Source organism: Nematolebias whitei, chromosome 5, assembly GCF_014905685.2.
Source record: "Nematolebias whitei isolate Nwh7 chromosome 5, NemWhi1, whole genome shotgun sequence".
NCBI lineage: Eukaryota > Metazoa > Chordata > Actinopteri > Cyprinodontiformes > Rivulidae > Nematolebias > Nematolebias whitei.
Window position 1 is genome coordinate 20,335,012 of NC_056502.1, and position 22,362 is coordinate 20,357,373.

A 22,362-nucleotide genomic window follows, 5' to 3' on the forward strand; every position below is an offset into this window, starting at 1 on the left:
CAAACTGCTGCTTTGAACAAATGTCACATCACAGCAAAGACAATTCTTCTGTTTTCTCATTCAGCCTTCATCTTCCTTGTTCCTTCTGGAAGGTGAAAGAAACCCGTCTGGTCCTTACTGGTTGTGTTGTCGCCTCTCTGTTCATTTTAAAGAAACGGATGAGAAAGACCAGAACCTCTTCTGTTCAGACACAGTCTTCAGAGCATCAGTTAGGAGGTCTCGACTCGGTGAACCAAGTCTGTGTTGACATGAAAACTGGAGGACAGGAGGGCTGGATCACAGGCAGCAGGTTGGGTTGTGTGAAGGTCTCCACCTGGCAGGCCCAGGCCTGGTTTGTTTCCCTGCTGACCCCACCTTCCCAGCTGTTTTTATCTCTACTCTTGACAGAAAACACTCCACTTCAGTGCAGCAGCTCTTTTTTACGGTTTCATCCATCACTTAGGTGCTCTGAAGGCTGTTTGAATAAAATGAACCAGAAAAGATAGGTTAGATAAGGAGGGTGCACCATTTATTCTCTTGCACACTCAGGACTTGGGGGATTTGAGCTGCAAGTCTACATCATAATTACTGAGGTAATTACAAGAGATTATTCTCAACGGAAGGAAACACAGCCCTGTTTAACAGCTCGTAAAAAGGAGGAGAAAAAGTTGCTCTGAAAGGTGTTTGATAGTGCGCGCGTGAGCGTCTGATTTTTTCGCACATGTATTCCGAAACTGGTTTGTGGCAAATAATAAATAAATAAATAAAAATCACAGAAAGTGGGGGGAAATAAAAAAAAACAAAAAAAAACAGCCGTGCCATAAAAGGAGCGGTGACGCGCCATCCTCCTCTTTGCGCGCTCAGATGTGGTTTGTGCGCCTTGTGATGTGTGTGTGTGTGTGTGTGTGTGTGTCTGTGTCACTGAGCGCGTGTGTGTAGGGGGTTAAAGTTTTGTGCAGAGGGGTGGGGGCGCGGCACTTCAGTCTCACAATCGGAGGTTCTGGGGGCAGACCTGGTGGTTTAGACTGGGGGTGTCAGGACGGGAGTGGACTGCGCTGCAGAAGCGCGCACATGCGGCCAGTTGGCGTTCTCCAAACCGGGATCAACTTCACTCACCTGCACACGGGAACCCCCCCACGACTTTCTCTCGTTTTTAAGGAATGCCCCGCAGCTCGCTGTCTGTGAGGATGGAGCGCGGATGGGACTGCGCCTCCCCTGCTGGGGTGTTTATGCTGGGGGTGCTCTTTGCGCTCTGGCTGGCGCCAAACGCGGTTTGGAGTTTTAACCTTTACGCAGAGCACCCCACGGTTTACAGGGGACCCGATGGGAGTTACTTTGGTTATTCTGTGGATTTCTATCAAGCTTCCACCGACAGGAAGACGTGAGTGGCCCCATCAGGGTTCTGATCACTCATTAACCTGCCCACATTATTATGTTTAATTAGTATTATTAATGAGGGACCGATCTAGTGGAGCAAAATAATAAATTTTCTTTCTTCCATTGTTTCCTTGTATCCACTAGGATCAGTGTGCTGGTGGGGGCCCCTAAAGCCAACACCTCTCAGCCAGGCATAGTGGAGGCTGGAGCCGTCTATTACTGCCCCTGGCCCGGACAGCCTGATAGCTGCAGACAGATTCCTTTTGACAACTCCAGTGAGTCAAACCAAACTTTTTACAACTTATTTTTATCCGATGGATCTAAAAGGGTCTTGTGTGTACCTCCTGGAGGGGCAGAGATCGTAAGGCACCATGTCACTGTTTCAGCTGAGACTAACTTTTAGGACACGCTGTGAGGTCCACGCTGGCTTTTCAGATGGTTCAGTCGTGACTTGTTTCAAAGCCTTGGGGTGATGTCCCTCCGTTTTGAAATAATTAAGAGTTCTGTAGTGTCCAGGCCTTCGTGAACTGAAATGAATCAGAGATAAGACATGTGGCTCTCATCCCTTTTGTCCAACATAAAGTGGCTGGCAGGGTTTCTGGCTGACCTCATGCTATTCAATATGTTATCATCAGTGCCCAATCAGCCTTTGCTTGTTCATCTCGGATGCTCCGAGTAGTGCATGAGGCAGAGAGAGAGAGGGAGAGAGAAATGGAGAGAAAAGAGAGAGGGGGGTGTAAACTGTCTGCACATGGGAATTTAGTTCCCGGTTGAAGGAACAGGGGATTGGGTGAGGTCTGCTTTTTATTAGATCTTGAGATCATACACCCTTGTCCCACTCAGGTCCTCCATCAGTCGGTCCCCTTCTCCCTCTCTTCTCGAAAGCTTGATTGTGATGCAACCACAAGGGGAGAAAAAGAAAAGAAGTAGGAACTGACAGCACATTTCACGTTGGATGTTTGACAAATTCAGAGGAAGTTGCAAACGTATGTGTGTTTGCATGAAAAGCTGCAAGAGGACGGAGTTAAAAACTGCAGGCGATGCTGCTGGCGTGTTTGATCCGATATTATAATCAGCTGTTCATCAGCGAGAGTCCTCTGAAGGAAGGAAGAACAGTTGAATGGATCAGCTGACGAGAGCACAACTAAAGCGAGAGTCCACAAAAATGAGGCCCACGGTTGTTAACGTGTTGTTTGAGGGCATGTGTGCTTCTCCTCACAACAAGGGCTGGGTGTTCAGAAGGTGATTGATGGCTGTTGGCACGGGGAATATTTCTAGAGTTACAGCTGACCCATTTTCACAGGTATAAAAAAAGAAAAGGGGAAAAAAAAGTCAGCAGGAGTCTGGCCTGATTTATATCACACATCAGTTTCACATGTGTGTGTCCGAACGTCAGTGACGTTAAGCAGATGTGCGAAGGGAAGGGGATGGGAGTGGGTTATCAGGGACTAGTGAGAGATCGTGTCACTTTGATTTGAGTGAATAAACGTGCGCCAGTGCCTGGTCTGTCGCATGCGTTACTCAGTTTTTTCAGAAAGTGATGCATCAGACTATGAGGAGGGATAATTAAAAACGTCTTCTAAGGCTAAAAACACTCCTTGGACCCTTTAAAGTGGAGTTCCCTGTTATATAAAGTACACCTACGTACAGCTGGAAGCCACATTAAAGTCGAGTCATTAAACAATATGGTCTTAAACTCCCATCTTCTTCTAACACCTGCACTGTGATTAGAAAAACCTACTTTCCACGATAAAGCCGTTTCATTAAAACTTCATCGTCTTCACTCAGTTTCTGTGTTTCTCTCTAACAGACGAGGGAGGACAAACGATTCAACGTGTTCTTTGAACTTTGTCACAGATGAACCAGATGAATAAAGATTTTTTTATTTTTTTTAACTAATACAGTTAATTAGCAAAACATGCACCGTACACCTGTTTGTCTGGGATCTTGGCGTTCCAGTAACTTTGTGTGTGCTGGGGGGGTGGGGGTGCAAAAGCATTAATGAGGAGGGGTCTGCATGGGTCTAAAGAGTCCCAGCTGCTCTTAAAAAATGCTGCAAAATGTCTACAACAAGCAGCCACACTAAATCTGTCACGTCACTGTGGATCTAAATGCTACATGTTTGTGTGGAAACTTGGGTTCAATCTCTGACTCAAGTCTTTTTTACAGGGTTGCCTCTTTTAATGAGAGAAACTTACTCCATGTCCTTGCAAATGTTTGTCTCCGGGGGGGATAAATGGTGTTTTGATGTGTGTTACGGGCCTGTTTAGGACGTCGCTGTTTACTCCTGCTCATTAAGGACAAATGATTGCAGACCACATTGCTATGGTGTCTGTCGGCTTTTACAGCCAGAGCTTTAAGATGTCTCTTTAGCTCCAATTCTTTATGTCTTTTCCATTTCCTCCTCAACTCTGTCCCCAGATAACAGAATGATTAAAGTCAGCGCCAACAGGGAGCCTTTGGAGTTTAAGTCACACCAGTGGTTTGGAGCGTCAGTCAGGACGCACAAAGGAAAAGTGGTGGTGAGTGGGCATAATAAAATCAAATTTGAACTAGAGAAATTGCATTTCCTACGAAAATGCAGTGTGAATAATTATTGCTGAAGAACTTGCTGAAAAACACCTGGAATTAGCTAAAGGAAGCATGCTGAAATGGAAGAACAAGCCTACGACAGTAGAAGAAAGCCAAAAACTATTTGCTGAATTTGGTTTAAGTAAGCAGAAATGAGCATAAAAATTTGTAAGTTTGCTTAAAAAAAGGGGGGAAAAAAAAAAGGCTGAAATTAGCAAAAATAGCTGAAAAGAAGCTGAAGATGAAAAAGCTTAAAATACCAAAATAAAGTGGAGATAGCACATTTTTGCTGAATTAGGCTGAATAATAGTTTAAATAAATGCCAAAAATGTGGATTTAGGTGAAAATTCTGAAATTAGCATAAAACGGCTAAACAGTAGCCAAAATAGCAGAAAAAGCTGAAACTAGCAGAAATAAGCTGAAAGGAGCACAACAAGCTAAAATTAGCAGAAATAAGTTAGAAGCACAGAAATGTTATAGTTAGCAGGAAGAATCTGAAAGGTGCATGAAACAGCTTAAAGAACAGTTGAAATTAGCTGAAAGTAGCTGAATTGTTTTTTATTTGCCCAAGGAAGCTGAAAGAAGCTGAAGCAGAACAAAATGTTAAAGGAGCAGTAAAAGGTTGTAAACAGATATAAAGATTTGAAGGATGTAAAATGAACTCAATTAATTTTCTATGAGAAAAAAGTGTCAGAAAAGGCTAAATGTTTCAAAAAGTTAAAGTTGCCCCAATACCAAAAGCCATAGAAAGATTGTCCTGAAAGAGCTGAATGTTTGGATATATGATTTGTTGAAGTAGCTCAAAAATTTTGGAATGAGAAAGATGCTGAATAACATATGAAAGAAAAATGGATCACAAAAGTGAATGCTTCATAAACATTCACACTATTATACATTCTTTAGACCTAATTTTGTCTCTACATTCTTGATATCTGAGGGAAAACATGGATATTAGAGGCTCATTTGTTATGCAGGCATGTGCCCCTCTCTACCACTGGCGGACATTAAAGAAAGAAGGGGAGAAAGATCCAGTGGGGACCTGCTATGTGGCCGTTCAGAACTTCAGCGCCTACGCTGAGTATTCTCCGTGCAGAACCAGTGAGTATCTCTGCAGCTTTACCTCCAAATGTCAATTTCATGTTCCTCTCACTTCACCCAACGCATAGCTTCTGTCAGTAAAAGACAAAATAAGACGACACTCCAGACAACATTTGATGCATATCCAACAAAGTTGTCAGGTCCTCTGGACCTTTTCTTTGTGTTGAAACGTTTTGTCTTTCATCCAAAGGACTTCATCAGTTTGAGGAGCCACAACACACTCAGTCCCACAAGCAGCGATAAGATGGTTTCTGGAGTCCGCCCTTTCCCCCGTCGACTCCTCTGAGGCAGCAATGGCTAAAGTGGTTTGAAACGTTTCAACACAAAGAAACCATCCAGAGGACCTGACTTAACTTAATTGGAGTTTTTACCTGGATTATTGAGCATGAACTTTGATGTTTTTAACCACTTTGGCCATGGCTGCCTCAGAGGAGTCGATGGGGGAGAGGGTGGGCTCCAGAAACCATCTTATCACCATCTAACTGGTTGGTCCACTATGGTAGTGTGCTGCCTGTTGGACTGAGTTTGTTGTGGCTCCTCAGACTGATGAAGTCTTTTGGAAGAAGGATGGAACGTTTCAACACAAAGAAACGGTCCAGAGGACCTGACTTAACTTTGTTGGATTTTTCTACCTGGATTACCAGTACTGAGCATGAACTTTGATATGATGCATATGCAGTCTTTTTACGTTCCTGAGTAAAATGTGATTTTTAACGATCTCACTTTGGAGAAAGAGTTACATTTTTACCAGACTGCAGAGCTAACAGCTGGTCTGAGCAGGACCAAGATGAAAGTGAGTCGTTGCCGTCTTAAAACCACTCCAAGCTCAAAAAAGTTCACAGCAGTTCATTCAACCTTTATTTAAACAGGTTAGTCCCGTTGAGCCTCGGGGACTCGTTTACAAGAGTGACCTGATTTCAACAAAGAGTGATGACAACAGTAGAAAACAATAGACAATCATAAAGGATGAGTACAAATTGAGAAGAACAAATAAAAGAAAATGGTATTAAAAAACTAAACAAATACAGCTAGGTTGTAAAGAGATGTAAAATACCAAAAACAGGAACTGCGTTGGTTTTTCCCAGGAACTTAACAAATGTTTGAAGCCACTTAGAGAAGTCAAGGTCGAGAGCTTCAGATCTAATTCAACATTATTATATAAAACTTTATGCTGCCATAACTTTAGCTCTACATTATTATTTACATAAAATTCATGAAAATAACTTATTAGTCAGAGTTTGACTGGATCAGTACCATGACGTTGCTGACTGTGCAGCTTTGTTTTATTTGTCAAGTCGTGCTCTCCTTTTGTCTAAAGTGATAACAGCGTTTTACACATGACTTGTGGACAGAATTCTACTGAAGCGTCCACCAGACTAAACAACGTCTTGATGTCCTTGATGGTAAAACTTTGAAGGGCTTCAAGCTGTTAGACATTTGGAAATTAAAGCTGGGGATGTATAGCTGATATATCTGGATCACATTTGTTCATTTGATGAAAAGCACGCCATGTATGCCCCAACATGTTATTTTTGATCTTAGCCGCCATACGAACACCACACACAGGAGGATTTAACATCCCATGATCCTTTTTACCCCCAATTGTCATCTAAGCAGTTTATTTTAACCACTATTTAAGTGTTTTTGTACAATGAGAAGACGTAAGCTAGTGTGTAAATGAAAAAAAAACACCAAAGATAATAATTAAAGGCATCGTTCTGTTAAATAGTACCCTATCAGCATACACTATTTAACTATTTGACATTTAACATTGCTACAAAAACCACCAGACTATCCCTTCAGGGCAGTTAAGGCCGGGGCGGGATCTTTTGCGGTAGAGAGAGATTTCAGGCAATGTAAACCTTTCACATGCACACAATGCTTAAGGGCATGGTGAAACCTTGGAAAACGTGTGCTCTTCTCTGCTGCCAGCATCTCAATGACATCACCTGCTGTAACGAGGTTCAAGAGAGACATCTGAAAACCAAACAAGCCCCCATGAAGGACACGAGTGAGGAATTTGGGTGTTTTTGCCCCATTAACAGATCACCAAGTCTGATTTTTACAAGTCACCACAGAAACCTAAAAATATTCCGTCTCCCTAGCAGCTAATCAGTCTCTCCCTTCGGTTCTCTTCCTTCTGTCATCACCTCTATAATTGGGATTCATGGGATGTCCCCTACAACCGCCTCCCTTCTCATGCCTGAATTTTCATTCCTTCTCTTCCATCCTGTACGTACGGGGGCACCCCACATCATGGTAGTGATAAACGAAGGCTAACAGGTGGCACGCTGCACACAGCACATAAAAGTTGTCTCAGATAAAGACGCGCACACTTACACTCCCTTCACTAACGGACTTCGTGCTCAAGATCTCTGATTTATTGTTTTTGTCGCTGGTGAATAATCAGAACGAGAATAATCACGCTGTAAATTCAACGGTTCTCAGGGGAGGAATTATTCTGAGTAGTTCTCAGAATCAGGCAAGAGTTCTTTATTGAGTGTTGAAGACAGATTTTTTTTAGCCACCAGCATTTTTTCGTCTTTTTTGCTTAGTATTAACATATTTTGGCGGCCACTCAGACCTCTGCTGTAACAGACTTTTTGTTTATACAGTGTGAGCACTTGTGTAGCTACGCATCGTTAAGCTTCGCCACAGGGACCACTGAGACGAAGAACAGTTTGATACGTTTGACACATTTCTGTACAGTTTGATTATTTCACTGAAACATAAGAAAACAGTCTCTATGTGTGTGTGTGTGTGTGTGTTAGAAAGAAGCTCCAACAAAGTGTTACAGTGAAATTATTGCTCACTTTTCACTTGTCCAAAAAATGGGGCCAGGTAAATTTGTCTAAATCTGCAGTGCTGTCATTTTCACTTCATTGGGGACGTACACTTCTACAGTAAAGGAAGTTCTATTATTCCAATACTGTTGAATGGCAAACTTGCAAGACAGGATGACAGACGGGCATTTTATTTTTAAATTTTTTGCAAATTTTCCAAATGTGGCAGTTACTTTTCATCACATACTCATATATTTTCCTCAGCTTACTCAAGATCATGTCATGGAAGCAGCTCTCTCCCCAAAAAACACATTGCAGCTCTTCCATGCACCTCTCAGGACCATATTTCAATTCACTACAGTTTATTTCTATAGCACCAAGTCACAACAGAAGTCATCTCAGGGCACTGAGCAGAAACATTCATGTACAGTATATAAAAATAAGTTAACACTTTTTATCTGAGGAGCAGACTGCTTTGAGATTAACTCCATCGCAGACGCTCATCTTGAGCGAGCATGAAGGCGACAGTGGAAAGGAAAAACTCACTCATGAGGAAGAAACCTTCAGCAGAACCAGGCTCAGGACAAGCGACCATCTGCTTCAACCGACTGGTTTGGAGAGGAACAGATACACAATGGCAGGTCTAGAATCACGTTAAAATAGAAATAGTGTCAAGTGAAAACTATTCAATTTTAACAAGTAATTTAAGGAAATAGTCTAAGCCTATAGCAGCATAACAAGCCAACCCTAACTATAGGATTTATCAAAAAGGACAGTCCTAAGCCCAGTCTTAAAACTGGACAAAGTGTCAGCCTCACAGACAGAAACTGGAAGTTGGTTTCACAAGAGAGGAGCCTGATAACTGAAAGATCTTCCTCCCATTCTGCTTTTGGAAACTCTAGGAACCGCAAGTAAGCCTGCAGTCTGAGAGCGAAGTGCTCTGTTAGGAAAATATGAAGCAATAAGATCTCAAATATACAAAGTAAGATAGAGCTAGGTTGTTGAGGGCTTTGTAGGTTAGAAATAAGATTTTGAATTCAATTTTGAATTTGACAGGGAGCCAGTGGAAATAAGCTAAAACTGGAGAGATATGATCTCTCCCACTAACTCCAGTTAAGACTCTGGCAGCAGCATTTGGGGGAATTATGAATTTTGTAATATTTGAAAAGCAGAACGTAGATAGACCTTCGTATTTTGTTTCAGCCCCAGAAGCAAGCCCGCATTGCTGTCGTCGGTCCATCTCTCGCTCATGTCTTACATCATTTGTGAACAAGACACCAGGACACTTAAACTCCTACACAAGCAGAGATTTACTCCCAACTCAGACCAATTCCAATTCCAATACCAATTCCAGTCCAATATTTTCCAGTTGAGAACCGTGGCCTCAGACTGTTATGAGAGGTGCTGACTCTCACCTGGATCATTCCACGTTTGTGTGTGTATGCTGAAGGTCGTGGCTTAAAGACGGCAACAAAACCTCATCATCAGCAAAAAGCAGCGACTCTGAACCAAGTGCCTCAGAAAGATCCCGTCTATGAACACCACAAACAGGATCAGAGACTAGGGGTAGCCCCGCAGAGTCCAACCTGCGCTGGAAACTAGCTTTACTTGGTGCTGAGAGTTTGTAGCATCTGCAAAAGCTTCAACTTTTATTTACCGTATCTGTAGTAATTAAAGTTGCATATTTTTGCGTGTGCGTTTGTGTTGCTTGCAGCTGATCCAGACCCAGAGGGGCAGGGATTCTGCCAGGCCGGTTTCAGTGTGGATTTCACCAAGGTAAAGACTGTCAGTAGAAACAACATCCTCCAGTTTAAAATGTAACTCTGCCCTCAGAGATTTATGAACACATGAGCGTGTTGGTCCCTGGAGAAGCCTCTCGCTCCCAAAGTGACCCGTCGCCTCTTAACACAGCTGACGTGCACACTATTTTTCACTGTCTAGTCAATTTGAACCTTGACCCCCGGCTCTCGGTCCAACTTGACCCTGCTGTACAGGAAACTGTCATTCTCAGCAGGATGACAGCAGAATTCATACGTGCACTCACTTCGCTCCTTCTACTGTACATCCCAGTCACAGCGAGACACACGTAGGAATTAACTCACACATTTCTGCAACATAATTCATTGTGATAAATCATTTTCATTTCAGGAAGGAAGGCTGGTTGTTGGAGGACCAGGAAGCTTTTACTGGCAAGGTAACCAGAGACACTGTTTATGAGTTTGTTTGTTTTGTTGTTGTTGTTTTTTTTTGTGGGGGGCGGTCTTTTTGTTCATCGAAGTCATGAAAAGACAGGGAACTCATATTTTCAGAGTCAACAAATCACATACCATATTTTTGGGACTATAAGGTGCACTAAAAATCATTTAATTTTTCTCAAAAATCGACAGTGAGCCTAATAATCCAGTGCGCCTTATGTACTAATTCTGGTTGTGCTAACTGACCTCGAACCGATTTTATGTGGTTATTGTGAATGGGTTGAATAAAGTTTGATTTATCTGTTTTGGTTCGCATAATGCACCCATAATCCGGTGCACCTTATGTATGAAAACAGACCCGTTCATTGATATTGCGCCTTATAATCCGGTGCGCCTTGTAGTCCAAAAAATACGGTACTTGTTCATTAGTTTATCCAAAATGTTGGCCTCCATTTTTGTGAAGATTAGCAGTAGACTTTTTAGGCTGATTAATAAGGCAAATTTATTTTAAATAATCAATATTAGTCGCCACAGAGCTGATTAAAAGGCAGGCACATGTGTGGGCAGCACAGTGTAGTTATACTTGACTCTAGCTATAATTTGCTTCCCATGGTGGGTGTGCTTTCATGCCAGGGGTGCTTTTTTCCCACTGCAACCCTGCAGATCCAAGTAAATGCTGACCAAAACATTATTCTATTAAGAGAAGAATGGAAAATAGGTTGAATCTTAATCCTTTTTCAGATGTCATGCTATATTGTTTGGACAAAAAAAAGTTACTTTTAGAGAGAAAACATGCTTGAACTGCATTTGTAGAGAATCTTTAATGAACTTTTGCACAGATAAGAATATTTACAAACCTGTATTGAGTTCCAAAGTTAAATCACATGCAATCATTGTTCATTTTGGATTGTTTTTCCCCTGACTCTCTACATGTTGAACAGATCTTAAAAAGTTATATTTATGAGACAGAAATGAACAAATTAACCAGCATCATGAGGCGGCTGTTGGCTCTTTTCTAAAACTCTGCACTGGCCATCGAATACCCGAATGATTAAATTCTACTGACTATTTAAAGGTTTACTACATTTATGAGAGCAACATGGAAAATAATACATTTATCATATTTATTCACGGGGCAGCACGGTGGCGCATCTGGTAGAGCTGCTGCCTCTCAGCGAGCAGGTCCCTGGTTCAAACCCCGGTCCAGGGGCCTTTCTGGGTGGAGTTTGCATGTTCTCTCCGTGCATGCGTGGGTTTTCTCCGGGTGCTCCGGTTTCCTCCCACAGTCCAAAAACATGCATGTTAGGCTGATTGGTAACTCTAAATTGTCCCTAGGTGTGAGTGAGAGAGTGAATGGTTGTTTGTCTCGTTTGTCTCTATGTGGCCCTGTGATGGACTTGTGACCCATCCAGGGTGTACCCCGCCCCTCGCACAGTGATTGCTGGACATGGGCACCAGCAACCCCCGTGACCCAAAATGGAATAAACGGGTAAAGATAATGGATGAATGGATATTTATTCACACGAACATTTCATTTACATATAAAATCTATACCTTCCTTTACCCAAAAGTTGCAATAAATATCATTTATTACATTTTTGTATGGTCTAAAACAGCAGAGAAAATAATGGATTTAAGTTCAACTCAGCAGCTCCACATATGATGCACTCACCGAGTCTTCCCTCAGGAAAGAGAGTTTCTCTCATGCTTTTCCTTCTTTCATTCCTCTAATGCTTCTCGCTGGCTGTAACAGGAAGTGAGTGTTTAGGTGCAATAATGAGCTGATCGTGGGGGTGTAATGGAGTGTGGAGCAACTGCCCCTCTGCCTGCTGATATAGCTTAGACAGAGAGGCTAAGAACAGCTCTGAGGAGAGTAAAAGGCTTAAGGAGAGTGGACAGGAGGTAAAAGAGGAGTTCTGTGCTGATGACAGAGACATGTTGCTTCAGGGAGAAACAGATGAGAAGGTAGGGGAGTCTGTTGGCGAGGGGATAAAAAGAGATGGATCTCCTGTTTGATTAAAGCAGGGCTGAGGTCAGCGAGCCTGCTGGATATGGCAGGGCAGGCTGAAGCTGAGGGATTACGTGTCCTAATAGGTGTAGCTGGTGTGTGACACGGTGAAGCTGGCGAAGTGTAGCGGTACTCCTCCAGCTCCAGGTGTTTGAGAGGGAATATTTGTGAAAATGCCATCCAAGTTCAGTGACGACATGTTTTTCTTGTACGTTTAGATTTGTAAAGGGCAGGATTTTTTTTTAGATTTTTTTTTTAAGGAAACCCAAACTACATTTTTTATTGACTGGATGTTTGAGCTGATGCAGTTGTTACACAGTGCTAAATAATGAATGCTCCAGCAGTGGAAGACTTGCAGCAAAGAGCCTAATGGAGCGCTCCTCCTCTGCATGGCAGGGCAAGCTGCCTCAAGTTAAAACACTTCCTCCAAATGTTTATAAAAGCACTCAGGCTGAATTTTATGGCCTCTAATATACAATAATTATCTTCAACCTTCAGCCCGATTCATCATAAGAAAAACGATTTGGTGTTAAGAACTCCCCAAATTAGCAGCAGTAACTTCTATACATCTGCGTTAGTGGTTTGTCTCATTAATCAGGAAGAGCTTTAATAATGAGTGGAGATGTTAGCCTGGGAGATAAACTCAAAGCATGCTGGGAGAGGAGTTGGAGCGAGGGTTAAGAGGGCACATTTTCCTCCCCGCCTGTGGGCTCGCACATAAAGGGGGATTTATGGAAGGTTGAGGGCGGCCATAGATAAAATCATTTGTTTGTTTGACCTCCTGCTCAACAGCAGAGGAAGGGTGTCGTTTGTGTGCACGCACCTATAATTTAGCATCTTCACCACAGAGAGGACTGGAGGGTTTGAGAGGGTTTTAAAGCAGCACTGGGATTTAGTTTTTTTCAGCTCTTCCACAGTGATGTGTTGCAGGTTACACTTGGATTGTTAGCACAGAGCAGATGTCAAGTGTCCTCTCCTCGTGCTCTGTGAACAGATGTGAAGAGCACCCTCTTTGTGTTTGTTTGTCTTCCATCGTCTTTGTGGGTTTGTGTGCGTGCAGGCCAGGTGATGACAGCAGGGGTAGCCGAGATACTGAACCGCTACTCCTTAAAGGCAATACTGAGACAAGTTGCAGGCGAGAAGCAAACCAGAGCTGCTGAAGACACAAATGACGACAGCTACCTTGGTAACGCACCAAGTCTCACACAAACACTGACCTCAGCCATATTCATCCTGATTATACTGATCTAATGATACCAAAACCATTGCGTCTGAATTGATTATTGCTTCTCTTTAGGTTACTCTGTGGCAGTGGGAGAGTTTACCGGAGACTCCGAACAAGGTGAGAAAGGCAACAAATTCATTACTGGAAAAGACATAAAGCAACAAAAGTTTCTCTAACTAACAGATCAGCAACGTGCCTGTAACAGTGTCTGAAACGTTCACGCTTGGTCTCCTTTTGTGTTTTAAAGCTGAATGATGAGGGCGTTAATACAGTGCGCAATCAGAGTGGGACCTTGTTGTCTGAACTTAGAAGCAAGAGCAAGAACTGTCTCTATGTGTGGGTCACGACCCTGGTGGAGCAAGACTTCAGGAACCCCTGATAAAGGGATTTCCTGCGAGCCTCTTTGACTGATTAGAATGATTACTGGCAGACTCCGCAAACCTCTTCAGGTCAAGAGCCGGTCCAGGTTTTCTTCTGGACATGAAATATGGGGTGCAAACCGATACACAGAAATACATAAAAGTATTCTCATTTCTTCAGCCCGCATGCACAGTTGTAAAAACTGAAGGTCCTTCAGGTAATTATTATGGGCGCTCGTGGCAGTAAATCATGACGGTTCACACTGAAGCCTCAGTTAAAGTTACATGGTTCAAACCTCAGGTGGGACATTTCTGTGTGAAGTTTGCTCAGTGTCTAAGGTGTGTGTGGTGAAGACATTAACTGGTGAAGTGCACTGCCGTCTTCAATTGGTGCATTTTTGTAATACTTAAAATCAAACATAAACTTGTAAAACATGCAAACTTTAAGGTACGGGTACATTTTGGTTCACAGAGGTCTCAGGACGTAAAGTGCTGCTGAATTTCATTCCATCATTTTGATTTGTAGCATACAGTGGTGCTCGAATGTTTGTGAACCCTTTGGAATTTTCCATATTTTTGCTAAATCATCATCAGATTTTCACAAAAGTCCTAAAAGTAGATAAAAGAGAACCCATTTAAACAAATGAGACAAAAATATTATAAATGGATAAATGGTCTGTACTTATATAGCACCTTTCTGTCTTATCGAGATACTCAAAGCTCTTTACACTACAATCTGTGCCTCATTTACCAGTTCATACAGCACTACTAGATCTCTACAAAGCTAATTGAACAAATCATTCCAAAGAGTCTAATCAGAGCTTTAGATCACATTCATACACTGATGGGACACATATCATAGGCAATGAGGGATTCAGTGTCTTGCCCATGGACACTTCGTCATGTGACTGCTGGTGGATTCGAGCCCCCAACTCTTGCATTGGAGGACAACTGCTCTAACCACTCAGCCACAGCCGCCCCCTATACTTATACATGGTAATTTATTTATTGAAGAAAATGATCCAATATTACATATTTGTGAGTAATAAAAGTATATGAACCTTTGCCTTCAGTATCTGGTGTGACCCTGTGCAGCAATAACTAAACATTTCCAGTAACTGTTGGTCAGTCCTGCACATTGGCTTGGAGGATTTTTAGCCCATTCCTTCATACAGAACAGCTTCAACTCTGAGATGTTGATGGTTTCCTCACATTAACTGCTCGCTCCAGGTCCTTCCCCAACTTTTGGATTGGATTAAGGTCAGGACTTTGACTTGGCCATTCCAAAACATGAACTTTATTCTTCTTGTGCTTAGGGTCATTGTCTTGCTGTGTGACCCACCTTTTCTTGAAATTCAGTTCATGGACAGATGTCCTGACATTTTCCTTTAGAATTCTCTGAAATAATTCAGAATTGATTGTTCCATCAGTGATGGTAAGCCGTCCTGGCCCAGATGCAGCAAAACAGGCCCAAACCATGATACTACCACACCATGTTTCACAGATGGGATGAGGTTCTTACGCAGGAATGCGGGATTTTCCTTTCTCCAAACATATAACGCTTTTCATTTAAACCAAAAAGTTCCATTTTGGTCTCATCCATCCACAAAACATTCTTCCAGTAGCCTTCTGGCTTGTCCACGTGATCTTTAGCAAGCAAATATTTTAGGACTTTTGTGAAATCCTGATGATGTTTTAGCTCATATTTATGCAGAAATATAGAAAATTCTAAAGACTTCACAAACTTTCAAGCACCACTGTAAATTAAAAATCCAACCAACCCCAACATGAAAAGCAGCTCAAAACCTGTCAGAATAGCCCAGCCACAGTGTTTTTTCACACAGTTTATTGCTTCCTCTTCAAACAGCGTCACCGCACAGTCTGTCACATATCTGAGACGCTGCGTTCTCGATGCCACTTAACCGATTTGTATTTAGGAGGATCTCTGTGGGACAGCTTTGTCTTGACGTCCCCTCAAACTAACTCTGCAGAGGCTCAACACATGTGCACCCGTAAAGTGAGCCTAAAGAGGCAGCACATGCACGCTGATGTGCTGTGCTGTGGTGCAAAACTTGTTGTGGTCTTGTTCCTTTGATGCTCTTCAGACTGGAGAGCTGGTTGTTACTGGGAGCTCTGAGCAACGATGGTGCTGAGAATTAGGCTGGTGGTAGAGCCGCAAGGAGGGAGGTGGGGGTTGTCTTTCTCTCCTCTCTCTGGGTGGGACCCTCTGATCATCCCCAGAAGTTCACAGTGCTGAACTCATCAATCAAAGTTCAAGCAGAGTCTGAGCGCCCGATAAGCCCCGCTCAGCTGTGGGATGGGTCCGGGCTCATACGGCCTTTTGTTCCATGTCTGTGCATCTTTTTTCCCCCACATGGTTTCTGAGTGTTTCTTTGCTTTTCTTGTTCCTCAGAGCTGATAGCTGGAGTTCCAAGAGGAGCACAAAGTTTTGGATATGTAAGTAAAGACAGACAAGCAGACTGGGACAGCTCATAAAACTAAAACTTCATGACGTTCTTCTTCTATGACCTTCAGTGGAGTCTTTTGTCCATGTGAACCTTGCCCTGTTGATCTGGGCCCTCTGGCACCACATGTAAAGAAAACTATTTCTAACTTGGGTTTTAAAATGGACAGTGATTTTAAATTAGAGTCCCAGATTGGAGCGGTGGTCAAGACCAGTTTTTATCACCTCAGACAGCTGGCTAAGGTAAAGACCATCCTTACAAAACAGCAGCTGGAAACAGTAATCCATGCCTTCGTCACCTCTCGGCTGGATTACTGTAACGCTCTTTACCTTGGAGTCAGCCAGTCCTCCCTCAGACGCCTCCAGTTGGTCCAGAACGCTGCTGCTCGGCTTCTAACTGGAGTTCAAAAAAGGGAGCACATCACCCCCACTCTTGCTTCACTCCACTGGCTGCCTGTTCATTTTAGAGTTCATTTTAAGATTCTTTTATTTGTTTTTAAAAGTTTAAATGGTCTTGCTCCATCCTACCTCTCTGAGCTGCTTCACCCATACTCTCCTGCTCTCGGTGCCTCAGATCAGCTGATCAGCTGCTCCTGGAGGTGCCGAGGTCTAAGCGGAGGCTCAGAGGGGACAGAGCTTTTTCTGTTGCTGCTCCAAGACTGTGGAACGATCTCCCTCTTCCCATCAGACGAGCCCCTTCACTGTCCAGTTTTAAAACTCTTTTAAAAACACATTTTTACTCCCTGGCTTTTAGCACACACTGAATTTACTCTGCACTGTTTTTATTACTTTTATTGATCTTAATGTTTTAACAACTGTTTTTATGTGTTTAAATGTTCTTGATTTTATATGTACAGCACTTTGTGGCAGCTGTGGTTGTTTTAAAGGGCTTTATAAATAAAGTATTATTATTATTATTATTATTTCTTTATGTGTTCATTTTTAGGAAGTGCTTTGACTGTATATTACAGATCATTGTCATATTGGAAACGTTGTATCTTAATGTCTTCTTTCCTTATGATTCACATTATTTTGATGAGACTCCCTTGCACAAAGGCTAAAATAGAAAATTCTAAAAAAGTAAAGCATGATGATCCCATCATCGTGTGCTACTTATCCAATGGGGAGAATGTTCTTCAGATGCTGTCACCTGCTGTCGTTTTTAGGCCTGACACTTCTTTATTTGTTCTCCTCATCTCCACTCCTCATTTCTTAATCAAAAGCCTCACAATTGTCTGTCAAAGGACTGAAAATGAACAGAAAAGCAGCCAGAGTCCAAAGAAAATGTGCTGATAAAACCTTCAAAAAATACTTTGAACATCTGGCTCTACAAAATATTAGGAGCGGTACAAACTTCTGAACAGCTCTGTTGATCAGTTTCAGACTTCTGATGGGGCTTTTGTGAATCTCGACCTGAATCCTAATCAAATGGCTCCAGCATCTCTGTTTGTGCATCTGTGTACAAACTGCAGCTTGCTGTGCGTTGTTCTATGGGAACTTGTCCCCAGGGCTGTCTGTGTCAGTCCTCCTTAATGACACACAGCTTCCGCTTCATGTGGAGGGCAGTGACCCTACCTAACCCCACTAACCCCTTTTCTACACACACACAACCCCCTAACCTGGAGTGTAACCGCACAACTTCCCACACTCACAGTGACAGCCTGACTTGTGTCCTGATGTTGTAGCTGGTGCCAGCATGCTTCTTCCTGTGCGGACGGTTCACCGTGCGGTTGTAGCTCGGAGTAGGAGTGAGCAGGTCCATGTTCAAGGCATGGAGCTGGAATGACTGTGAGGCCTAATTAGGCTTCTTCTGTGTCCAATCTGACCATTTAGAGCACAGAGAAGTTAATTATGAAGCGATTGATTCAATGTTTGTGTTTACTCTGCCTCATCTGTTCGTAAGTTTAACCCTCTTTAATAAGTGATCAGTGTGTGTAGCCCTCGGCTGTCTCCATGTGGATGTTATTTTAGATCTTACGAAGGAATTCTGCCTGCGACTGGGGTTAGGATGGGGGGGAAGGAGGGAAAGATGAGGGGGAAGACTGGTGAGGTCACAAAGAGGATGGTGGTGGGGGAAGGATGAGAAAAATAAGCAGTTTTACTTATATATATATATTTTTTATTGGCTTATCTTGTGTGTGTGCGTTCAGCAGTTTGTGCATCTTTGCTCGTTAAGCTCTGCATGTTGTTCTGATTAGTTCTGGTGAATCACGTCTGATAAGTGATGATCAGCCGGTCGAAGCAGATGGACGCTTGTCCTGAGACTGGTTCTGCTGGAGGCTCCTTCCTCATGAGGGAGTTTTTCCTTTCCACTGTTGCCTTTGTGCTTGCTTAGGATGGGAGACGGCGATGAAGTGAAAACTCAACACAGTCTGTTGGCTCCTCAGATTTAACTGACTTTTTATGTACCATATTTTCTGGACTACACTTAAAATCCTTTAATTTTCTCAAAAATCAACAGTGAGCATTATAATCCGGTGCACCTTATGTATTAATTCTGGTTGTGCTTGATGACCTCAAATTTGATGTGGTACACGGTGCTCAAAAATCTGTCGGAATGTTTTAGTTTTGCTTAACGCGCTTTATAGTCTGAAAAATACGGTATATGAATATTTCTGTTCAGTACCCTGAGACGACTTCTGCTGTGATTTGGCGCTATATAAATAAACTGAATTGAAGTCTGTCTTGTTTGTTTTAGGTGGCGATGATCAACTCCACCAATCTGACCTTCATCCAGAACTTCACAGGGGAACAGGGAAGAAGCGTTTTGAATCAGAATGTCAGGGGAATAAAGTGTTTCACACTGTGTGGTTTAGTTTGGATCTTTATTGTGTCGCTCTTTGTCTGACCTTTAGATGGCCTCTTATTTTGGTTACGCTGTGGCCGTCACTGACTTGGACGGAGATGGGTATGTATCTCAATCTGTCACTCCAAACACCTACTAGCTCTTTTTCTGTCTCTACTCTTGAAAGTAAACACACTGAATCCACCCAGAACCGATGACATACTGGTGGGAGCGCCCCTCTACATGGAGAGGGAGATGGAGAGCAAACCCAGGGAGGTGGGACGGGTGTACCTGTACCTGCAGCTGGCCCCGCTCACCTTCTCCAAACCCGTCATCCTCACCGGCACCTACACTTTTGGACGCTTTGGGACGGCTATAGCACCACTGGGAGACGTCAACCAAGATGGATATAATGGTATGTTGACAAAAATCAGAATAAATCTGGAATGAACACAAAGTTAATCAGATTTTTTTTTTTACTTGTTATATTCTATGTGTGCCCTTATGAGGTTTGTGTTTTGTGGTTGACCTGACAACAAGTAGCAGGTCTTTCTCTGATTCTGCGGCTGCTGAGCTGTTATTTCACCGAGGGAGGAAATCCCATCAAAGCTCCTCAGCCGATCAGGAAGTGTGGTGATGAAAGGTTGTGTGTGTGAACCTTCTTTCATGGTGTGACTATCGGGTTGAGGCCACATGCGTGTCGGGGGCTATTTTTACCTCACCAGATGTGCCCTGAGATAAAATCATCTGGGAGATTTTTTTTTTGTTTTTTGTCCTACAGCCCAGAGTTCAATCCTCTTGGACGTGTTTGTTTTATTCTCACGTTAATCAGACCGCGACATACACACTCGTATATGAACACACACACACACAAGGCCTGGAGCCCAAATGCTTCACTGTGTTAAATCCTGTTGACTGCCCTGTTAAAGATGAATAAATGAATGCACATCTGGTCTTTGTATGACATCAATCCCACTGGTTTATTTTTAATTTACTCTCGGGCAGCATGTGCTAATGCTCTTACCATTTCTTTAAACTCTTATCAACCAGTAGATCAATAACCGTAGGATCAATACTGAAGCTTTCTGTGGCTTCAAACACAAATCACTTGTGCTGTCTGTCAGTCCGTGACACTCTCTGAGGACTGGTGAGAGCCAGCTCTGTCGACACTGTCACAAACACTTGTTGTGAATTATTTCAACAAGTTTGTGCTCATGTTTCTCATAGTTTTTTAAGATTATGGCACTGAGTCAGTTTGGCAGATTTATGATCAGGCTTTTCAGCTGTTTCTTTTTGCTAAAGTCATAATTAGAAGTTGGTTAGTAGATCAGTCAACCCATTAATTAGACCAGTTTTTAACATTGTCATACATGAAGTATCAGTCAAGCCGGAGCATAAGAAGTTGATTAAAAGACAGGCATATCTTTGGGCATCCCCGTTGTCACAGATGATGTACAGCTTTGTGCCAGTACAACAATAGTTCTTGTGACTGCTTGGCAGAGGTGATCTTGGGTTCACATCAGCAGAATCCAAAGGTGGTTCACCAAAATATTCTGTCTTAAGCTTTATAAAAACCCTTTTCAACAAGCAAGGAGGTACAAGTGTAATGTACATATCTCCAGTAGTAAACAAGGTTATTAAGAAGTGTTATTATGCTAACATTCCAGTTCTACTTGGAAGTGGGCTTCTCAACTTACTGCATGAGTGCAGGTCTGTACCAAATACACGACAAAGACAGGCGTGTTGTGGCCTACGCCAGCAAAACAATGGCAGGCCCTGAATTACGGTATTCAGACTGTGAGAAGGCTCTATTGACCACTGTGTGGGCAGTGAAACATTTCTCCTGCTATATTGGTGGACAGAGGATTATTGTTGAGACACAACACCAGCCAGTAACGTTTCTGAACAGCCAACGCATCAGAGATGGTGTGGTGACAAACTCACGCGTTGCAACATGGCTTATGGCACTTCAAAGTTTTAACCTAGACATCCGCTACGGTCAAAATAAGAAGTCGCACTTGGGCACTGATTTGGCAATCTGCCAAGAATGTACACAGGATGTACCAGCCACCCAACAGCCGGTTGTGAGCAAACCCTCAGCTGCTGAGGACCCAAATCACCACTTCTTTGATAGCAATATCTGCAAAGATATGGCAACAATGTACGTGGATGGATGCTCATTCCACCACGAGACAATCTGCAAAGCAGGTGTTGGAGGAGTTCTCCTCCAGGACCAAGAACAGGTCACATTTGGCTATAAATTAGGCTCTCAGTCTTCTCAGTACGCTGAGATAGCTGCAATCCTAATAGGCCTACAGATGGCAGTAGAACGCTCCATCCAGACGCTAGTCATCTGCACTGACTCTAACTATGCTCGATTGAGTTTCTTGTGTCATCTCGCTCTGTGGAAACAGAACGGTTTTCTCACAAGCAACAAAAAGGTGGTAAAACACAAAGAGCTTTTCATGACATGTGATCACTTGGTGACATCACATGATCTACAGATCTTCTGGAAGAAAGTTCCAGGACACTCCAGAGTCCCAGGCGATGACAAGCACTACAATGACCTTGCAGACTCCCTAGCCAAGGAAGGAGCCGTTGACGGACCCACGTGGTCCTTTAACCCCTCCTGGCTACTCAACACTCAGTCGTCACAAGCTACAACTGAGGTAATGGCAGTCACACGTGCACAAGCTGCAGCTAAACCTGCTGATAACACAGTTTCTGTGCGCCCGATGTTGACTGACCCAGACATCATCCAACTTCAGAAGTTGGATCCTGCAATTAACTCGATGATGCTGTATCTGACTGACCCAGACAAATACACTCCATCGAAAGACGAGCTGGATTCCAATCCAGACCTTAAAGTCCTCTTTCAGCTGCGCAAACAGCTGAAACTAGTTAAAGGCATCCTAACTTTTGCTCATGGACGGACGTCCTCACCTGTGTTCGTGGTCCCCCATGACCACAGGGGGGTGATGTTAGTCCATGCACATGACCTTCCGTCCGCAGGACATAAGGGTGACAATGCCACGCTGAAAGCATTGAAACAGATTGCTTATTGGCCTGGAATGAAAAAGGATGTCAAAGACTACATAAAAGGGTGCCTGATCTGTGCCCTGTTTCAACCATCCAGACCACTTCACAGAGCACCACTGCATAGTAGAGGCATTGCATTTCCATGGTCGGACCTCCAGATTGACTGGGTCGGACCACTCACTAAGACCTCTAGAGGAAATAAATATTTTCTCACGGTAACCTGCGCGTTTACCAAATGGGTAGAGTGTCTACCAGCCCCTAATGACACAGCACAAACCACTGCTATGTTGTTAATGAATCATGTATTTTCAAGGTTTGGACTTCCCCTTAGGGTGAACTCAGACCAAGGTACACACTTCACAGGTGAAGTAATGAAGGAACTGTGGAAGACGCTAGGCGTCAAAGCCAACTTCCATATTGGCTACCACCCACAGGCTTCAGGCCAGGTTGAGAGAGCAAACAGGACTGTGGTGAGTATT

General features: G+C 43.1%; 1 protein-coding gene across 1 annotated transcript in view; it reads left to right on the forward strand.

The window, feature by feature from the left end:
- The first annotated feature begins 843 nt into the window (after positions 1-843).
- The window catches only part of itga8 (integrin, alpha 8), a 72,998-nt gene continuing 51,479 nt past the window's right edge, over positions 844-22,362 (forward strand). Inside the window, exons 1-14 of the mRNA XM_037676660.1 lie at positions 844-884; positions 919-953; positions 1,138-1,360; positions 1,501-1,631; positions 3,778-3,878; positions 4,902-5,025; positions 9,523-9,584; positions 9,957-10,002; positions 13,072-13,197; positions 13,309-13,353; positions 16,009-16,052; positions 18,758-18,823; positions 18,915-18,967; positions 19,054-19,259. Of these exons, the coding sequence (XP_037532588.1) occupies positions 844-884; positions 919-953; positions 1,138-1,360; positions 1,501-1,631; positions 3,778-3,878; positions 4,902-5,025; positions 9,523-9,584; positions 9,957-10,002; positions 13,072-13,197; positions 13,309-13,353; positions 16,009-16,052; positions 18,758-18,823; positions 18,915-18,967; positions 19,054-19,259 (1,303 nt within the window). The remainder of the gene's footprint in view (positions 885-918; positions 954-1,137; positions 1,361-1,500; positions 1,632-3,777; positions 3,879-4,901; positions 5,026-9,522; positions 9,585-9,956; positions 10,003-13,071; positions 13,198-13,308; positions 13,354-16,008; positions 16,053-18,757; positions 18,824-18,914; positions 18,968-19,053; positions 19,260-22,362) is intronic.